Source organism: Rhipicephalus sanguineus, chromosome 1 (genome assembly GCF_013339695.2).
Source record: "Rhipicephalus sanguineus isolate Rsan-2018 chromosome 1, BIME_Rsan_1.4, whole genome shotgun sequence".
Lineage (NCBI taxonomy): Eukaryota > Metazoa > Arthropoda > Arachnida > Ixodida > Ixodidae > Rhipicephalus > Rhipicephalus sanguineus.
The window spans coordinates 201,918,324-201,935,282 of record NC_051176.1 but is presented as its reverse complement, the minus strand read 5'-3'; the positions used below and the strand labels follow the sequence as shown (position 1 = coordinate 201,935,282).

At 43.7% G+C, this 16,959-nt stretch overlaps 1 protein-coding gene across 1 annotated transcript in view; it reads left to right on the top strand.

The window, feature by feature from the left end:
- LOC119405569 (uncharacterized) overlaps nucleotides 1-14,052 on the top strand; it is a 91,485-nt gene extending 77,433 nt beyond the window's left edge. The window contains exons 11-13 of the mRNA XM_037672406.2: nucleotides 1,594-1,679; nucleotides 13,651-13,755; nucleotides 13,832-14,052. Coding sequence (XP_037528334.1) covers nucleotides 1,594-1,679; nucleotides 13,651-13,755; nucleotides 13,832-13,839 — 199 coding nt within the window. The 3' untranslated portion in view covers nucleotides 13,840-14,052. The remainder of the gene's footprint in view (nucleotides 1-1,593; nucleotides 1,680-13,650; nucleotides 13,756-13,831) is intronic.
- The last annotated feature ends 2,907 nt before the right edge of the window (nucleotides 14,053-16,959 follow it).

Here is a 16,959-nt window from a genome sequence, read left to right as displayed (position 1 = left end):
GGGTGGAAAGTGGTGTCGCGTTGTGGGCTGCACACGATTCCCCGTTGGCAGTCACGAAACACTCGCACCTAACTTGCACCCTGCGTCTCTATATTAGAGTGTTTTAGCTAGCAATGCTGGTTTACCGCGCGGAAAGTACGGTAATACCGTACCAGCTAAAGAATGCACATGCGTGAACATCACCGAAACACTTTCCGTAACATATACAAGGTGCACCGTGACCGGGCCTATCGGTATACAGCGCATCGTGCGAAACAACGTAATCTAATCTAGTAACGTTGGTGCGAAAGGTGGCTCATACTTGGCTTATTTTAAATTCCTTCGGCCGTACCAACGCGATGTTGAACGCCGCTATTGCCAAACTTATGCACTCTTCCCATAGCAATATTAAGAAGCTTTAGTCAGTCCGCGAACTTCTCAGCGATAGCATTTTACCCGATCACGGCCCCACAAACTTGAACTGCCTGGACAGGTGGTGCCATCTGGTGGTAGAATGCGCAACCAGGCAAGCAAAGAGCTAAACAGGTGTGTTCCACTTCATCAAAGAGGAATGGCCATTATAGTTGGCCTCCAAATGCGTCGGAATCGCAGCTGTCATTTTCTGACAGCTCAGCTTGTGCACGTGACACAGTCAGTCAGTCACACACAAGATTTCCGACGGAGTCACCTTTCAACTGAGTGTCTGCTCTTCTTCGCTTTTGCAGCTTTCATACTACGCGCTGGCGGGACCGGCATGCCTTGCATGATTTCCGGTTTTGTCCCCACTTATACGTCATGCGAAGACAGTATGCTCAGTTGGGTTTCGATTTTGGTGTTGCGCTTTTTTGCTTGTTTAAAATTATTCTCCAATTTGCCGAGTATTTCTGCTATCAGGCCCGTGACAGGAGCATCTCGGGAACATAAAAGCGACATTACTTTGACATGGCCAAAAAATCGCTGGAGTTGGCCTTTAAGCCAGGAGTATGAGAAGTGCTTGGTCACTCATGGATATAAGGGTTGAGAGAGTAGTCACTTGCTTTTCACTGAGCTTCTGGTTGGGTATAATTTTTGCTGTGCTGGTCATACCAATTGCCTTTGATTTAAGAGTGCACTCTTTGTCCGTCATTTGCTTTATTACAAAATGTCACCAGGCATGGGTGCTCATGAAAAAGGGGCAACTATTTAATCCCTTAGGCACAAGACATAAATACTTAAGTAGAAACCTTTATTTTTCATCTAAAAGTCCAAAATATGCCAAGAACAAAGATATTCAGCAGAACACCTAAAAACCATTTCTGCAGTTGAAGGCCTACGCTGGGCAGGTCATTGTACAACTTTATCTGAATCAGTTTTCTTTGGTCAACAAATGTATAGAAGTACCCAGATGCGAGACATCAAAATAAAGTGGAAAGTGAGTACTTCTCCTGTTTACTTGTTTCTGTTGTGGTCCTCTTCATTTTACATTCAATAATCTTCATTATTGCAATATAAACCAACTAGCACAGCAGCAACCAATATTAAACTAAATTACTCTATCCGAAACTGAGGCCTTTACGTAGCAATGTGTTCGTTTTCTTTGTTCACAATTCAATGCATTTTTTTTTTTTTTTTCAGGGCACCATCCCCCTTGGTTGCCAAGTATCACTGGGAAGGCACACTGAATTCTTATCTCCCACCAGACAAGCGCAAGGATTTTCATTGTAAGTAGTAACTCTCCTAAACATAAGTGGGTGCATTTTTAATGGCAACTTCATGATGACTTGCCGCACCTCTTCTTCTTTCTTTCGTTTTTTTTTTTTTCAAAGGTACTTTTTACTTTGAGACCTTGTTTGAAGAATGTAGGCTTCGTTGCAGTAGAGTTAAACCTTGAAATGATGAAATAATAGTTGTGTCCAAAAGCTTTCTTATATAGACAGTTTTTTTACGTGGAAGTTTATGTATTGATGCGATAGCATTAAAGAGCTCGTTTCGCAGAAATTCCGGTGTTAGCATCAGCATCATTGGTTGAGCGAAAAATCGCGGTTGTCCATGAGTGAAAATTTGAGATAGATACAAATAAATAAATAATAAAAATGTTTGGTCCAGGCGAGAATCGAACCCAGGCCTTCCACGTGGCAAGCAGGTGTTCTACCATGGAGCCATGCCAGTGCTTGAAACTGCTTTGTAGAAAAATATGCTATAAGAACCTCATGTAGTGGGTGCAGTCTTTTTTACGCATGTAATATTGTGTGGCAGAATTGCACCAGGTGTCAAAACAAGTGAATTGTGTGTGACGAATGGGTGGTTTAAGGCTGCCCACCCATTACAAGGTGTGCAGCTGCACAGGTGCGCGTGGAACTTTACGAATGCGTAGTGGGTACTTCGCCAATCTTCAAAAGGAAGAGTTATGGCATATTTGGCACTTAGCAACTGTACATCCAGTAGACATTCGAGGTTTATTTGAAGCGGCCATTGTTATGAGCACAAACGTTCTTTTCCTTGTGGCATGGTTGAAGGCCATGTGCACGGGGCCCGATTACGCTATCGCGTTCTACTCTTGAAGGCGAAACTCAAGCGTCCTCCAAGTTTTTTCAGTTCAGAGAAACCCTCCAGTTTCTTAAGACACTTTCATTAACTAAAATATTATCATTAACATTCTTAATGAAATATGCATATTAAGCATGCTGACCTTTAGTTTGTATGCTGCGAGTGTAACACAATAGCATGAAGGTGGGTGAAGGGGAGCCTAACTGTGGTGTGGATAGATAGCATCTAGTGCCATGCATTCATGCCATGTGTTTAGCTAGCAGCCAACTCTGAACATTCTCTCTCTCTTGCAGCATTGTAGCAAAACCTAGTACTTTAGTGCAATCTGTTAGAAACTCATGAGTTAGTGTCTTGAAAAGACTGCCATGTGGCAATAACAGCCGTTTTACACCGTCTGCTCTAGCAAAGCTTTAAAAAATGAGGGGAAGGGTGGGGGGGTCTGTCGATTGTATTCAATTGTTCTTTGTTAGAAGGGGGTCATGAACATTATGGCAGTACAGCGCAAACTACAGGACAGTGAAACACACACAGCACTGTGTCCGTTGTGTTTCACTGTCCCGAAGTTCGCGCTGTTCTGCCATGAGTAAAAATACTCAACAGTTGGTGCGCAAGCACAATATTAAGCATGGATGTTTGACAATGGTGCTCCGCAGAGCTGCATGCTGCACTGAGGTATATGGTACTTGGCCTTTTGTAAAACTGCTGCATGTTTCAGCACTTAGTGCCATTTAGAAGTAGGGGTGCGCCAATATTTGAAACTTTGAATATTCAGTTCGAATAGTTTGGTATTCGATACGATTCACAAGGCACTTTTACTATACTCTTCAAAATATGCAAACATCACAAAATTTCATAAACAAGTATTGAAATCGGCACAAAGAGTTAAATACCTGTGCTAAATTCTGCAAAATTTGATGCACAAATAGACAAATTAGTTTCAGTTGCCACATCACACCCCCGTGCACTTTTGCAAGTGTGCCAGTATTCAAATGTTGTGACCAGAGCATGTCATTTTGTATGAGGCTGAGAACGTTGTTGCAATAGAGTGATACTGAACAAAACCACTGAAACAAGTTGGAAGCCATTGCAAAATTAAGAAAAGATGTCTAAAAATAGGGAAATCCAGCATTATTCTGGGTTATCCTGAGATGAAGCACCTGCTATATATACATCATGTTGATCAGTTGTCATTGCTCCTCCCAATTGAGAAAGCAAGCTTAGCGGATTAAACTATGGGGACAAGATTAACACATAAGCACTTTTCTGGAGGAATGGTGACATGCACCATGGTGTTGCTACTTCCTGAACATAACAAGCAGTTATCCTTGCTTCATGACATCAAATAACTGCATGTGTGGTACTATCAACTACTAGTGTTGTACATTACATAAATTTCCTGTATGTTATTTGCAGTACAACAAACTTGCTTTTTCATGGCTGGTTGCTGAATTTTCTTTCTTTTTTTTGCAAAAGTTAGCAGTTGTACTATATTCATATATAAAAATATTAAAAAAATATTCTATCCACACTTGGCTTTTATTACTCGGGCTTCACAGTTGAAAGCTTGATCATGAACCCCTATTTAGAAGTGAATATGACATGCCAGTTACTTTTTTCTTAAAGGGGCAACACTTGTTGAGCATGGTCGGAAAACGCCGATAAGTAGTTCAAGCTCCTGAGAACATGTGAGCCGAACATTATAGTGCAGCACGCGGCCTGGAATTTACAATTAATTCTCAAAGTCAGCTAGAAATCGCTCGCTCTTCTCTTGACAAATGATGCCATAATGTAAAACGACCGCGTCATAAACACAAGGTCCACGGCCATTAGCTGATTTGAGCATTGTGAGCGCATAGTTACTGCAGCTGCCGCGGGATGCTGCAATGTGCCCACGCTGCACTCTATAGTGCTTGAATTACACACATTATAGAGTTACACCACCGCGCTCGCAATCACACTTGAAGTAAGTCACACGTTCAAAAAGAAAAGAAAGTGCTAAGGTCATGACGCGCTGACAAACGGATGTAGCCTCTTGCTCCATCCATTGCTACAGCCTCTTGCTACATCCCTACATCGAACGTCGGGCAGCACTAACACCCCCAAGAAGTTTGCTTTCCCTCACAAGAACTTGACTTTTCCTCATGGAAAGGGGGCTTTCCCGCTTGTATATGGGAAAGCGAGCAGTGTGATTAGAAACGAGTACAAACTACCACTTGCCATCACATGCTCTTTTCCCAAGATTCCTCGTCATTGCGCCGGTCGGCCTATCGTGCGGTGGTCGCTGTTCACTTCTCTGATCCCTCCTTTAACGCAATGGCGGCCGTAAAACAGAACCTGCTGTTCTCCTCAAAGCTGGTGATAATCAACACAGTCGAACATGGAGAAAAGTATGATATCGCCACTGTGTACAACATCCCAAGAAGATACATGCAGCATTCCAACATTCCAAGTACAACATCCCAAGAGAATACATAGATACCGTATTTCCTCGCGTATAACCTGCCCCTGCATATAACCCACACCCCCAACTATAAACCACGGAAAAATAAAAACGAAAATAAACCGCCTTTTTTGCATTACCTTGAAGCAGTGCTGTGAAGCCAACTTGCACACTGAAATACACATCAAAAATACAATAAGTACTTTAAAAGGTTTCTGTCAAATTATTGGATATATATCAACTAAATCCCTTTTTTTTTTTTTTTGCGAGTTTGATATATGCAGGTTCAACTGTAAGCAAGGTTCAGATGTATGTGTGAAGAAAAAAATAACCAATGTTTACAATACTCCTTAAAGGGGCCCTGCAACACCTTTCTTAGTTATATTGGAATAGTCTCATTATTGACGTATGACTCTTCACGAGTCATATGCCGCAAAAATTTTTCGAATCCGTCAAGTCTAAGTGGTCTTACCAAATTATAGAGATCACGTTCCGCAGCTTTCTCCCTCAACTCAACGCCGCGAGCGCGCGGAGAGCTAGGCAGCGAGTCGAGGGAGGGAGCGCAGACGAGCGAGGCTCCGCCCAAGAGCGCCGGCGGAAATTTTTTCTTCATTTTTTTCTCTCTGACGTCTGGGCGCAACCACGTGGTCTGTGCCGCCACTTCCGGTCGGCTTGCGTCGTTCTCGTCGAGCGGAGTCGATCGCACTGTGTATCGCGCGTGCTTGAAAACTGCGCGTCGGTTTGGTAATGTTGGGTGTGCACCTCGAACGCCGTAGTGTTTTCATCGCTTTGCCAACCATGGAAGCAAACCTGCGCGCTCGTTTGGAACGAATGACAGCTGAGATCGGTTTCGGCCCATACTCCGATACACCGGCACTGGCAGACGACACCGAAGCGCCGCCATTACCGGATGCCAGCATTGTTATCGGAGACATGCTGCACGGCTGCCTCGGTCGGTCGTGAGAACGTGCCGACGATGCAGTTCCCAGCTGACGAGGCAACACTCGAACGGCTGCCACTCTCAACGGCAACCGGCGATGGTCAAAAGCACAGAAATATTCATGTTTTCAGCACTGCGCATGGCGAAGAAAACGGAACCACGCAACTACGAGCAGACGAGCTGTCGGTGAGACTGGAAGTGCTAATATTAATGTTTGTTCGGTGTTTTTAACGCGATAACAGAATATAAACATACATATTATCTACTTATTGAACTCAAAATTAACAACGAAAGTAATAATGAGGGTGTTATCGTGATTATAACATCAGCCAATGGTGGAACTGCCGACAATCGTGTCATATTTTGCGGACTAATACATCATTTTTCGAGAGAAGAGGGAGCGATTTTCAGCTGACTTTGAGAATTTATTGTAAATTCCAGGCCGTGCGCATCGCTATAATATTTGGCTCGCGTGTTCTCGGGAGCCTCGACTACCGATCGGCAGCGCTTTTTGAGCATGCTCGAAAAGTGTTGCAGGGCCCCTTTAAAGGGCCCGTAAACAGGCTGCGACTTTTTTTTACACCCGCCAAACAAGCTTGCTAATCCGTACAGTAGACCGCGGCGATCACGTTTTCCGAATATTACAGCGCTGCGCGCCGCGCAGACCCTTCATTTCGAAAAACAATTCCCGCGCTTCTTTCCTACGCCTGAGCAATCCTCCTCGTATGCGCAGTGACGTCAACTCGGCGATCGCCGAGTTGACGTAGCACTGAGCTCGTCGATTGGTCTAAACCAGGTCTCAACAAACAATTGTCAAGTTAACGTCAGTTCCCGTTCCCACCCACCGCTACGAAACTGCGCCTTGTTTTTTGGCACTGCGGTGATGCGGTTTCGGCCACGCAGTTGTAGCGCGTATATTCCTCGCACTGCATAGCACCTGCACGCGCTTCTTCGACATGAGGCGAAGCGTTGTTCAGTTGCCGGCTGCAAATCGAGCGGCGAGAGGGGAATCTCCGGTAGCTCGGACAGGTCGCGCTTGCTCGCGCGGCAAGCGGGGTTCTCCAGGCTTTTCTCTCGCGCCCCTTCGACGTCTCGGAAAGCAAGCACGCATTCCTGCTTCATTGTGAACTGTCACAAAGGTTTAAAAATAGTGAAGAGCCGAAAACTGCCCGTCAAGTTACGGAGCATGTGCGACAATATAAACAATAAACAACCAGGAGCCGCAGCAAGCGGAAGTGCATTGCGACTGATCGAGCTCGCCCATGACGTCAATTGTTGACGTCATGTCACGTTGCCGAAGTGGGCGGAGTCACGACGACGGGCTACGCCTTTTCCTCCATGTGGCGGAGAAGGGTGGTGAGGCCGCGCGAAAATTTGAAACCAACTGAAACGGATGTTCTAACCCCTGTAACTTCGTTATTATAGCACGTACTCGCAAAATTCTTGCGGCAGCATGTTCACATAGCAAAAGTGCGCATATTTCTTTTAATTACAATTTTTGGACATCGGTGTTGTTTACTGGCCCTTTAAAGGCCAACTCCGGCGATTTTTTGGCCATGTCAAAGTAATGGTGCTTTTATGTTCTTGAGACGCTCCTGTTACGGGCCCGATAGCAGAAATACTCGGCAAATTGGAGAATCATTTTAAATAAGCAAAAAAGCGCAACACCGAAACCGAAACCCAACCGAGTGTACTGTCTACGTATGACGTAGATGTTGTTACAAACGAACCGGAAGTCGTGCAAGGCATGCCGGTCACGCCGGCGCGGAGTATGAAAACAGTAATAGCCGGGACGACCAGCGAAGCGCCAGCCAAACCAACGCTGTCTGTCGCCTTGTGCACAGCAGACGCTTACTGTAGCGGCCGAAGCGCCGAAGTTAGTGGTGCCCTCGGCTGCGTCACTTCCGCCGCCTTCCCAATACTGGCGTCACAGACGCAATGTTGCCAATAATTGTGGGAAGCCAGGAGGGCGTTTGCAGACAATCTTTAAAATTCATTTGCAAACAATCTGCGCATGTCTCAAGCCTGTAATTTGGCATAAATGACGGAAACGTGCAAAGGAACGTACCCAGCGAATTTCATTGAGATTCATCGACCTCGAAAAATCGCCGGAGTTGGCCTTTAATGCGAAGTTTGAACACAGCTGTATGCATATTTTCCACTTTGCCAGACAACGTAAATCCCAATGGCATGAATTGTGTGCATTGCTGCTCAGGTAAAATACTCTTAAAATGACCAAACACTACAATAAGAATGATTGTCATATATTTGTTGAATATTGCTTTATCCAATCCATTTTTAACACCATACAGCAGGGGTCGCAAACTCGCTTCACCTAGCGGCCGTGGTCACGAAATTTAGTCCCACACGGGCCGGGACAGTGAACAGTGAAGACTGTTAGAGCGGGGATGGAGTGACTATGGGCTGGGGGGTGACCAGGGTTGACCGCATGTGTTGCGGTCACCATGTGCATGTGTTCGTCCTGGCCCACAACCTTCGACCACTTTGAAATGGCCTCTTGAGCCAAAAACATTCAAAGAGAAACCCGTTCTAGGACCTCACCCACCAAGTTCCTTTATGGTTCAGACAGATGTCCATTGTGGGTTGAGGACTCGTGAAAGTACTTAGCCGGGCCACTAGCGAAAGTTCCGCAAGCCGAGTGTTTGAGACCCCTGCTATAGAGTAACAGTGAGAAGCAAAAGGTGGACACGATGTGCGAACTTATGTTAGCACCAGCAGTATGTCTTTAGTCGAAAGGTTTCAGTGCATGCACTGGCTCTGCCTAGAAAAGTTCTGCTGAGATGCGTGGAGAGCAGGAAAATGCCACACCGCATGACTACCTTCCGAACTTTGATTGGCAGATGCGCACGGAAAAAAGCATTCCTCCTCACCCCTTCATCTTTCATTGTGCTTCTTTGCTCGGTTACGACGAGAAACATGGCATGCCGACACTTAACTCAGGAATGGGTGCCTATGAGCTGCACACTAAAAATATTTGGACTGCACTCAACTTATCTATGCCACAGCAGCCCGTTGCCGCTGCCGACATTGTGATGTTGACATTGCTCACTGGTTTGGTTATTGGTTGCTGTGACATCCAAAGTACATGCAGAGATGTTGCCACACTCTGACGCTGTGTGCAGTACACTTCACTTTATTTGGAAATTACCAAATGCAAATGCTCTGTAGTAGCATGGTGGTTGGCTCACCTCACTATAAAGTGCACATTGCCACAATGACACAAGCTTGGATCCAAGTGTGGTTATTAACTGAGTTGTGTTTTAAGTGTGCAAGCCCTTCAAGCCCTTATTTGTCTACCACCTTGTTTTCATGATAATAATTGTTGGGGTTTATGGTCCCAAAACCACAATATGATTATTAGGGCGCCGGAAATTTCAACCACCTGGGAGTTCTTTAACATGCGCCTAAATCTACCCCCCCCCCCCCCCGAAAGCTTTTCAGATTTGCATGTGTGTATATACACGTACACATACAAATACACGCACGAACATACCTAAAGACTGGTTGAACCCGCCCAGGTCCAAAAAAAAATTCCTGGCTACGGTACTGCAGTGAACACCTTACAAAGTAAATTACAAAAACAAAAGCCATGTGCACATCACTTTTTTTTTTCTCTCTCTTTCCGCTGACAACTCTCCATGGTCTCGAATTTGCCAACCGCTCGCACTTTGTCAGTGCGGCGGCGAATGTGAATGCTCGCCGGCGTGTCCACTTCACTGCTGCTAGTGGTTGTTTCCAGGAGTTGGTCGAACTAGAGGACTAGGTTGAACCTCATAGAGTTCCGAACAGTTAATGTTGTGCAGTAACATGAATAACGACCTCAAACTGCACCCTGAAGTGAAACTTGAGGCTAAATAGGGCTCATATAAATGCCAATTTTGAATATAGGCATTTGTAAGCATTTAGATTTAGGCACAAAGGACAAAAATAGGCATTTATAGGCACTATAAAAACACTACAAATGCCCTTCTTAACCTCTAGTTCATGTTCATATATCAAAGTGACGCGATAGGAGCGCAAGGAACGAAATAGGCATTTGCCTAAAATCTGGTCTCTCGTTATGGCTGTGCAGCGCATGCAAAGCAAGGCGACAAAGCTGCTCTCGGGCATACTCAGGCGAGAAGAAACCCTTTCGCATAGATAAATTACTTTGTGTACATGAGTGGTGTATCTTGCATCTGGCTACGCATACCCTGATAGCTGCTCTCTGACTGTTGGTCTTGTCTCTTTGTTTACATTACAGCTGTATTTTCTGTTTGCACATTTACATGATTGTGCACCAAAAAGTTAGACTGTACTGCTGTGAGTGATCCCAAGCTTCATTTTGGTTGCTCCAAAATGGAATTCTTTCAGCTCCATAACTCCAAAAATTGCTCCGATTCCTAAACTGTCTGGACCACCACTGTACCAGCATTATATTTTTTGGTTCAGGTTCAGTTTCACACTCTGCTCTCAGCACCGCTAGTACACACTACTGTTCCACTATTGCAGCCCTACTGCACAGGGCAGCCATGTAGAAACTGACCAATCATGTTCAAATCATCAGGTGAAGGCCAGTTTCAACATCAAAACATTGAACCCAAAAATTTGTACCCTTAAAAATTTATCATTGTCAGCCATGCCCTTAACTGAACTAGAATTAGTGTAAGTCATGCTTTCACTTGGGCCAGTTGGTGCAAACTTGCAACTTCATTCATGGCTACGCTAAAAACACGGACAACAGAAGAGACGTACACACTACGGGCTCAAACTACCAACTTTATTACTGAATGCCAAAGTAAACCTTAGCAACAGTAATAAAGCTGTATTCAGTAATAAAGTTGGTAGTTATCGCCCATAGTGTGTACGGTCTGTTCTGTTGTCTGTGTTTTTAGTGCAGCCATGAATGAAGTTACTAGTGTAAGTCTACTGTGTAAAAACATATGGAGGAGATGGGGAGGGGTTTGCCTTACTGTCATCGCCTTTTTATTAAAAGCCTATGATAGTAAGGAACCTGTTGTCACTGCAGTCGAATGCTACATGGACGCGGACATACCTTGCCACTATTTAGATTACATGGAAGTGACTAATTAACAAAAGGTTATTAATTATTTTTAAATACCAGCTTGAGGGTAATTGTTTATGTGGAAAAGTTTTTAGGAGTCGCAATTGATGGTGTGCCGATTTTTTTAGGAATCCAACAAGTCGCACATAATTTGAGGTATTCATCGTCAAATTTCAAGGCCCTGAGCCAGCTGCGAACGTGGAAAAGATGATCACTCTGTTGCATCTGACTGAAATGCCGTGTGATGATAAATAACGAAATTCAAATGAAGGCACATCCTGATAGTATCTTATCAAAGAAATCAGCTAGTCATCTAGTGTGAAGTGTGAGATGACTTGCTTATCTGTTTTCTTTCATACTGTGAACAAGAAAACTGTCATTTCCACCTTTTCTTCTTTCATGGCATACATTAAGCTTTGTGGCAACCATTGTGGTGCTTTTTCTTGCAGACAGTGTGATAGGCGAAAGAATGCTTTGCACCCATTTTTACTTTAAGAATTAAGACACATAAATACCACAAATTACACAAAAAAAGCAGTCCATTTGTTTATATCAGACAGCTTGCCAAGAACTGCTCTCATGCAAATGATTAACAAGTGAACTACCAACTTCTTGTTAATTAGTATTTTTAAGGTAACTTTAGCAGCAACAAAGTATTTCCGCCTCAACATAAAGTTTTTCTGCGAAGATGGTAGGTGCCTTACTGTCATAGCCTTTTTATTTTAAAAAGTTTGTATAGGGTGTTGGAACAAAATGTTGTTCATTTCGGTTTTAGTTTCGTTCCACCGCAAAAAATTCTGTTCCGGAACGAAAAAAAAATGTTCCGTAACGGTTCATAACAGTTTTTTTAATGCAAAAATTTGAAGTTAAGGTAGTCATAAGAAACATTGGATTTGTGACATAGTTACTTGTCCTCCTCTTAAAAAAGTGGGACAGGGGTAAAATACGTTCTTCCCACATTCTTCAGAGGAGCGGAAGTAACTGTACCACAAATTCCTGCCAACTAGCGCAAACCAGTATACCCTTCAAAGTCATATCATTTATTTTCTCAAAAGGGATAGGTTTGAAACAGGAGAAAGTGCCTCAGAGAAGGCTGGCACTTTCTCCTGTTTCAAACCTATCCCGTGTATCCATCTGTCGGCTCCCATTTTGATCTTGGACTATTTTCTCAAAAGTCACTTACAATTTTTTTTTAGCGGGCTCAATGCTTTGTGTCAAGGGAGTGAGCGCGATCTCCAAGCTGGAAGAGCTGCCTTTCTAGAGCCCGTTGTAGACTCTTGGGACAACTAATACAAGTACACATGCAAGGTACCCACTACACCATTAATCATCGTAATTTTTCTGAAGTAGCGAAGCACCCACTATGCCATTGTTCGTCATTTTTCGGAGAATCGTAGTACCCGCTACACATCTGTATGGCATTATGTGCACTTTGTGCGATGGCTGATGACGAGGAATTATGGCTGAGCCCTTTGTAACGGGTTGGAAGCATTCAACGACCGACTCGTTGTGCAATTCGCATGGTGTGATGGCAGGTTGTTATTTTACTCTTCTGCCATGCTATATTACACATATTAACACGATTCCTTGCCTGACATGACACCTGTATAGGGTTTTTTTGCGAAGGAGTTACAAGCACCAGCGTGGCACTGTAGTGTAATACATACTCGATTGCCATGCAGAGGGCGCGAGTTAAAATCTCATCCAATTCTAGGAATTTTTCTCATTTCATTTTTTCTTATTTCACGCGATAGTGGTTATGGACACCGGAGGCGGCGGACAACTATGGTGCCAAAATCAGATGTTGTGATCTCATAACGGCTTTCGCTATAAGAAACTTCAGTGCCGACAATGCCCTCTCCACACTGGCCTGCGTGACAGGCACGCAAAAGTCCACTTGCATTAATATAAACATCTCTGGTTGCCACTGTTTTCGTTTTTCACACAATTTCAACATATCTTTGCTTTGGAATTCCTGCCTGAGGTACGCGCTAATACTGTACGCTGAGATATGCATAATTGCTCACATTGCATGACGTCAGTTGTTCCGGATTGCCCAGTTTTCTCGTGAACCAAAAAACAATTTTAAAATGTTCGGTTTCACTCCGGAACAAAATAATAGATAAAGTTTCAGTTACGTTTTCGTTCCGATCAAAAATATCGTTTCTTTTTTTTTTTCGTTTTTCGTTTTTGATTTTTGTCCCGTTCCAACACACTGAAAAGCTCACTGTAAATTATGATTGTGGGAGTCTATTACACTTCCAAATTGTTGCAATTTTATTATAATTCAGTACCTGCAAGTCCAATGCAGTGCAGTGGCATAGGCAGAAATTTTTTTCGGGAGGGGGGGGCACCTTCTTGATCCGACATTGGGTCCGGGCAGATAAGTGGGGTCGAGTGTCATTTTGTCCTCTGTATCCATATCCCATGGGGAAAAAAATTGGGGGGGGGGGGGGGGGGGGGGGGCACGGGCTCAGTGTGCCCCTGCCCCCTGGATATGCTCCTGCTGCAGTGTATCAAATGCATCTTTTTCATGTTTTATCAGTGACATGAGCATTTTAAATGTTGATGAGGTAGCTTTTTTTTTTCTTCATTGTATGTGTTGAATGAGGGTGCAACCACTTTTGCTCTTTATTTTTGTGTGTTATGTGCATTACCGATGTAAAACATTTGGAAATTTACTATTTATTCTCATTGCAGCTAAGGTAAAGAATTTGTACAAGATAGCACTGCCATTCCTGCTAGCAAAATATGGGAAAGGAAATACTTTGGATGAAATTATAGCACTTTCTAAGGCTCAAGAAGGTAAGTTGCAACTATCTGTGTACACATCAGTGTTAACAAGATTAAGATTTGTTTTTAATATGTCTTCTATTTTCAGGCACTTAGAAAAGCCCATGGCAGCATATTTGCCCTGCATCCTCCACCTTGTTTGGCTCACTTTTATTTGTGAAGCTGCTTTCTATTTTTTCTACCCATCTCATTCATGGTCATCGCATGTGGAAAGGACAGAACAGTGTTATGTTTGTTATACATAATGCATTTTCATCAGAAGCATGTACAATAAATTTTTTCTTTGGCCTTGTTAAACTACTACCTGTTTTCTGTAATTGAGTATACAGTAGACTCTCATTAAATGGAACCTGAAGGGACCAGGAAAATGTGTTCTGTTTAACAGGAGTTCCATTTACTGAGAGATGAATAGGGGTGCAGAATACAAGTACGAAACCAATCATATTAGAAGCAGCAGTTCTGTTTAAGCGATTTCCATTTACTGAGAGTCCGCTGTATTTTAAAGGACACCTAACAGCGAAAGTTTTGTCTGCGGCTTTTTTACTGTAATTTGTAGCTTTGTGTCTGGTAATCCTGGAATTGAATCGTAAATGCTCTAACATATAGTATAATTAATGCTAACGTCGTGAATTGAGAACAATTTTGCATCAGTTCAAAACGTCCGCCTAAATACCGTAAGAAACTAGCACCCCACAGCGGGGGAGCGCCTAAGGTCACGTGCGCTCAAGCTTTGGTGTCATTAAAAGCGCACTTTTCTACCCAGAAGCACCCTCTACCCAGAAAAAAAGAAAGCATTCCTGGCCGAAGCAGCCAGAACTACGTTGAGAGCTGCCCGACAACAGAGCGAGAGGGGTGACGAACAATAGCCCTCGTCGGGTGCCAGTCATGGTATATTGCGCGCCCCGCAAATATTTCGTGATGTCAACAATACTAGTTACTCATAAAACGTCACATGGGGCCTCTGCCTCCATCATACTAGTGGCGGTGTCACGAGGTGCTGAAAACTCAGATGAGCACTCGCTTACTTTAAAACCAAATTAAAATATCTTAAAGGCAACGTTCGTCTCTCATAATCAGTTGGAAGTGCCCACGCATGCAGGAACTATCAAACAACACAAGCTTCCCGAGTTTCCAAATTTAGTGTTGGGGGTCTCTTAAGTAGAATCTCTCGTGAAATTAAAACACATGCTTTGACTTTGCCGCATCAAATTTGCTTTTTATGTCAAACAGTGTTGGATCCTAATGTTCTAGGCGTAGTATAACGATATCGCTCTTCTGCTTTGAAAATGTTGTGAAAATAATTCACCCACTATCACAGGCAATATGTTTCATTTTCTCAACATTCGGACGTTCCTTCTTCACGACTGTATAAAGGCAGCACATGCCATGTGCACTTTGCCATAGAGCACTACACTGGCTGTGATTCTCAGCCCAGTCCCGACAATTGTTGAAGTTTACCCGCCTGTACCCAGTCTGGACGGGCCCGAGACCCGGGCCTGTCCCGAACGCGAGAAAAAATTTCACCTACCCGGCCCGACCCCGAATCGAGCCCGGCAGGAGCCCAAAATCTAGGTGGTGGTGTTTCCCGAATATCAAATTGACAGCAAGGCGTTTTAAGTATCAAATATCTAGGCTTTGTTGGCGCATGCTTCACTAACAAGCATACTTTAACCTATAGTAATTCCTTGGACAAAAGGGGCTCATGGTGGAAATAGTTGAGCGGGCATACTGGGTACGATGAAAGTTTGTTCGGCAGCAGCATACTGTACCTACTTTTTCTGCAAATGCAGATGGGAATCGTCAAGAGCGTTTTGTAGCAGGTATTGTAGCAAGCAAAGTGATTTGTAGCATGTCTTCAGTTTCGATAGGGAGCACAGTAAAAACAGATGGGGCAGAGAACAGGACGTTCTCTTCCCTTTCTGCTTTTATTGCGCTCACAAACCCAATTGTCCATCCTTCTGGATTCGTAGCACCTGTCTTCAGCGCAGTCGCACCTTGCCACAGCAAGTGAAATAAAGGAAAAAAGCGAAATTTGTTACCTTTGTTGTAAATACGCTAACCTAGATACAAATTATAACCAACCACATGCACTACTTGTACTTTTCGAAGGACGTATGGATAGCCAAAAAGAAAAAAAGACTATTTGTGACATTATTCTTTTCATTTATCATACCACTGCTAGTATTTACTGTCTATAAGTTTCTTTATTTATTCAAATCGCCTCGCAGGCTCCTACATTGGAGCATTGTGTGAGGTGGGGGGAATTGCATAAGTAGGAGTAATAAGAGGAGCATGAGAACCTTGTTATACAATGCTTATTGGCTGTTAGTACGAACACTGAAAAGAAAAAAAAAACATCCTTATACAATTCTTAAATAACACATTAATAATTAGTAAAGATGACTGTTACCTCGGTGCTAAAATTGGTTGCATTATGAATGTTAACGATGTGCTCTGGAAGACCGTTCTACTGAATAATAGCCTGCGGCAAAGCGGATCAATTAAATGCAGTGGTTCTACCTGAAATGCTTTGGAAGCTTAGTGGGTTATTTAAGCAACATGAGGTGCGAAAAGGTTGTACGAGAGGCAGCGCTGAGTGATTGGCACTATAGACTATCTTATGAAATAGGCAAATTAAGCTAATTAAGAGAGTGATGGTTTAAAGGGACACTAAAGGCAAATATTAAGTCGACGTTGATTGTTGAATAACGGTCCAGAAACCTCGTGGTGCTACTTTTGTGCCAAAGAAGTGCTTATTTTGAAATAAAATCACGTTTTAGTGGTCCGCATCGCGTTAGCACACTTCAAATCACCCGCCTGCAAGCGGTATTTCACACGTCACTGTTGTCGTGCCCAACGTTGCCCACCTTTACTGCACGGCGGTGTGCACTGGCGGCGTGCACCATTCGGGCATCCGGCAACATCACATGCATACGGTATTTTGTCGAACTTTGTCAGAGCGACTTTCACGAGCGTGCAAAACACACGCGGCAGTACGCGATACCGAAACTACCACTGAGACGCGACTGCGTGAGCGAAGCGGGGCGCCGGGCGAAGCGCAGTTCAGCGAAAACGGAACTTTTGAACCACGCGCGTCGTTCCCCATGGCAACGCCAAAGAGGTTCTTTTTTCCATGAATCAAACAGAAACGAACAAGCGGCATTTTATTACGTGGCTTGATGCACGCCAGGTTCTCTTTTTTTTTTTCCGGCTAGT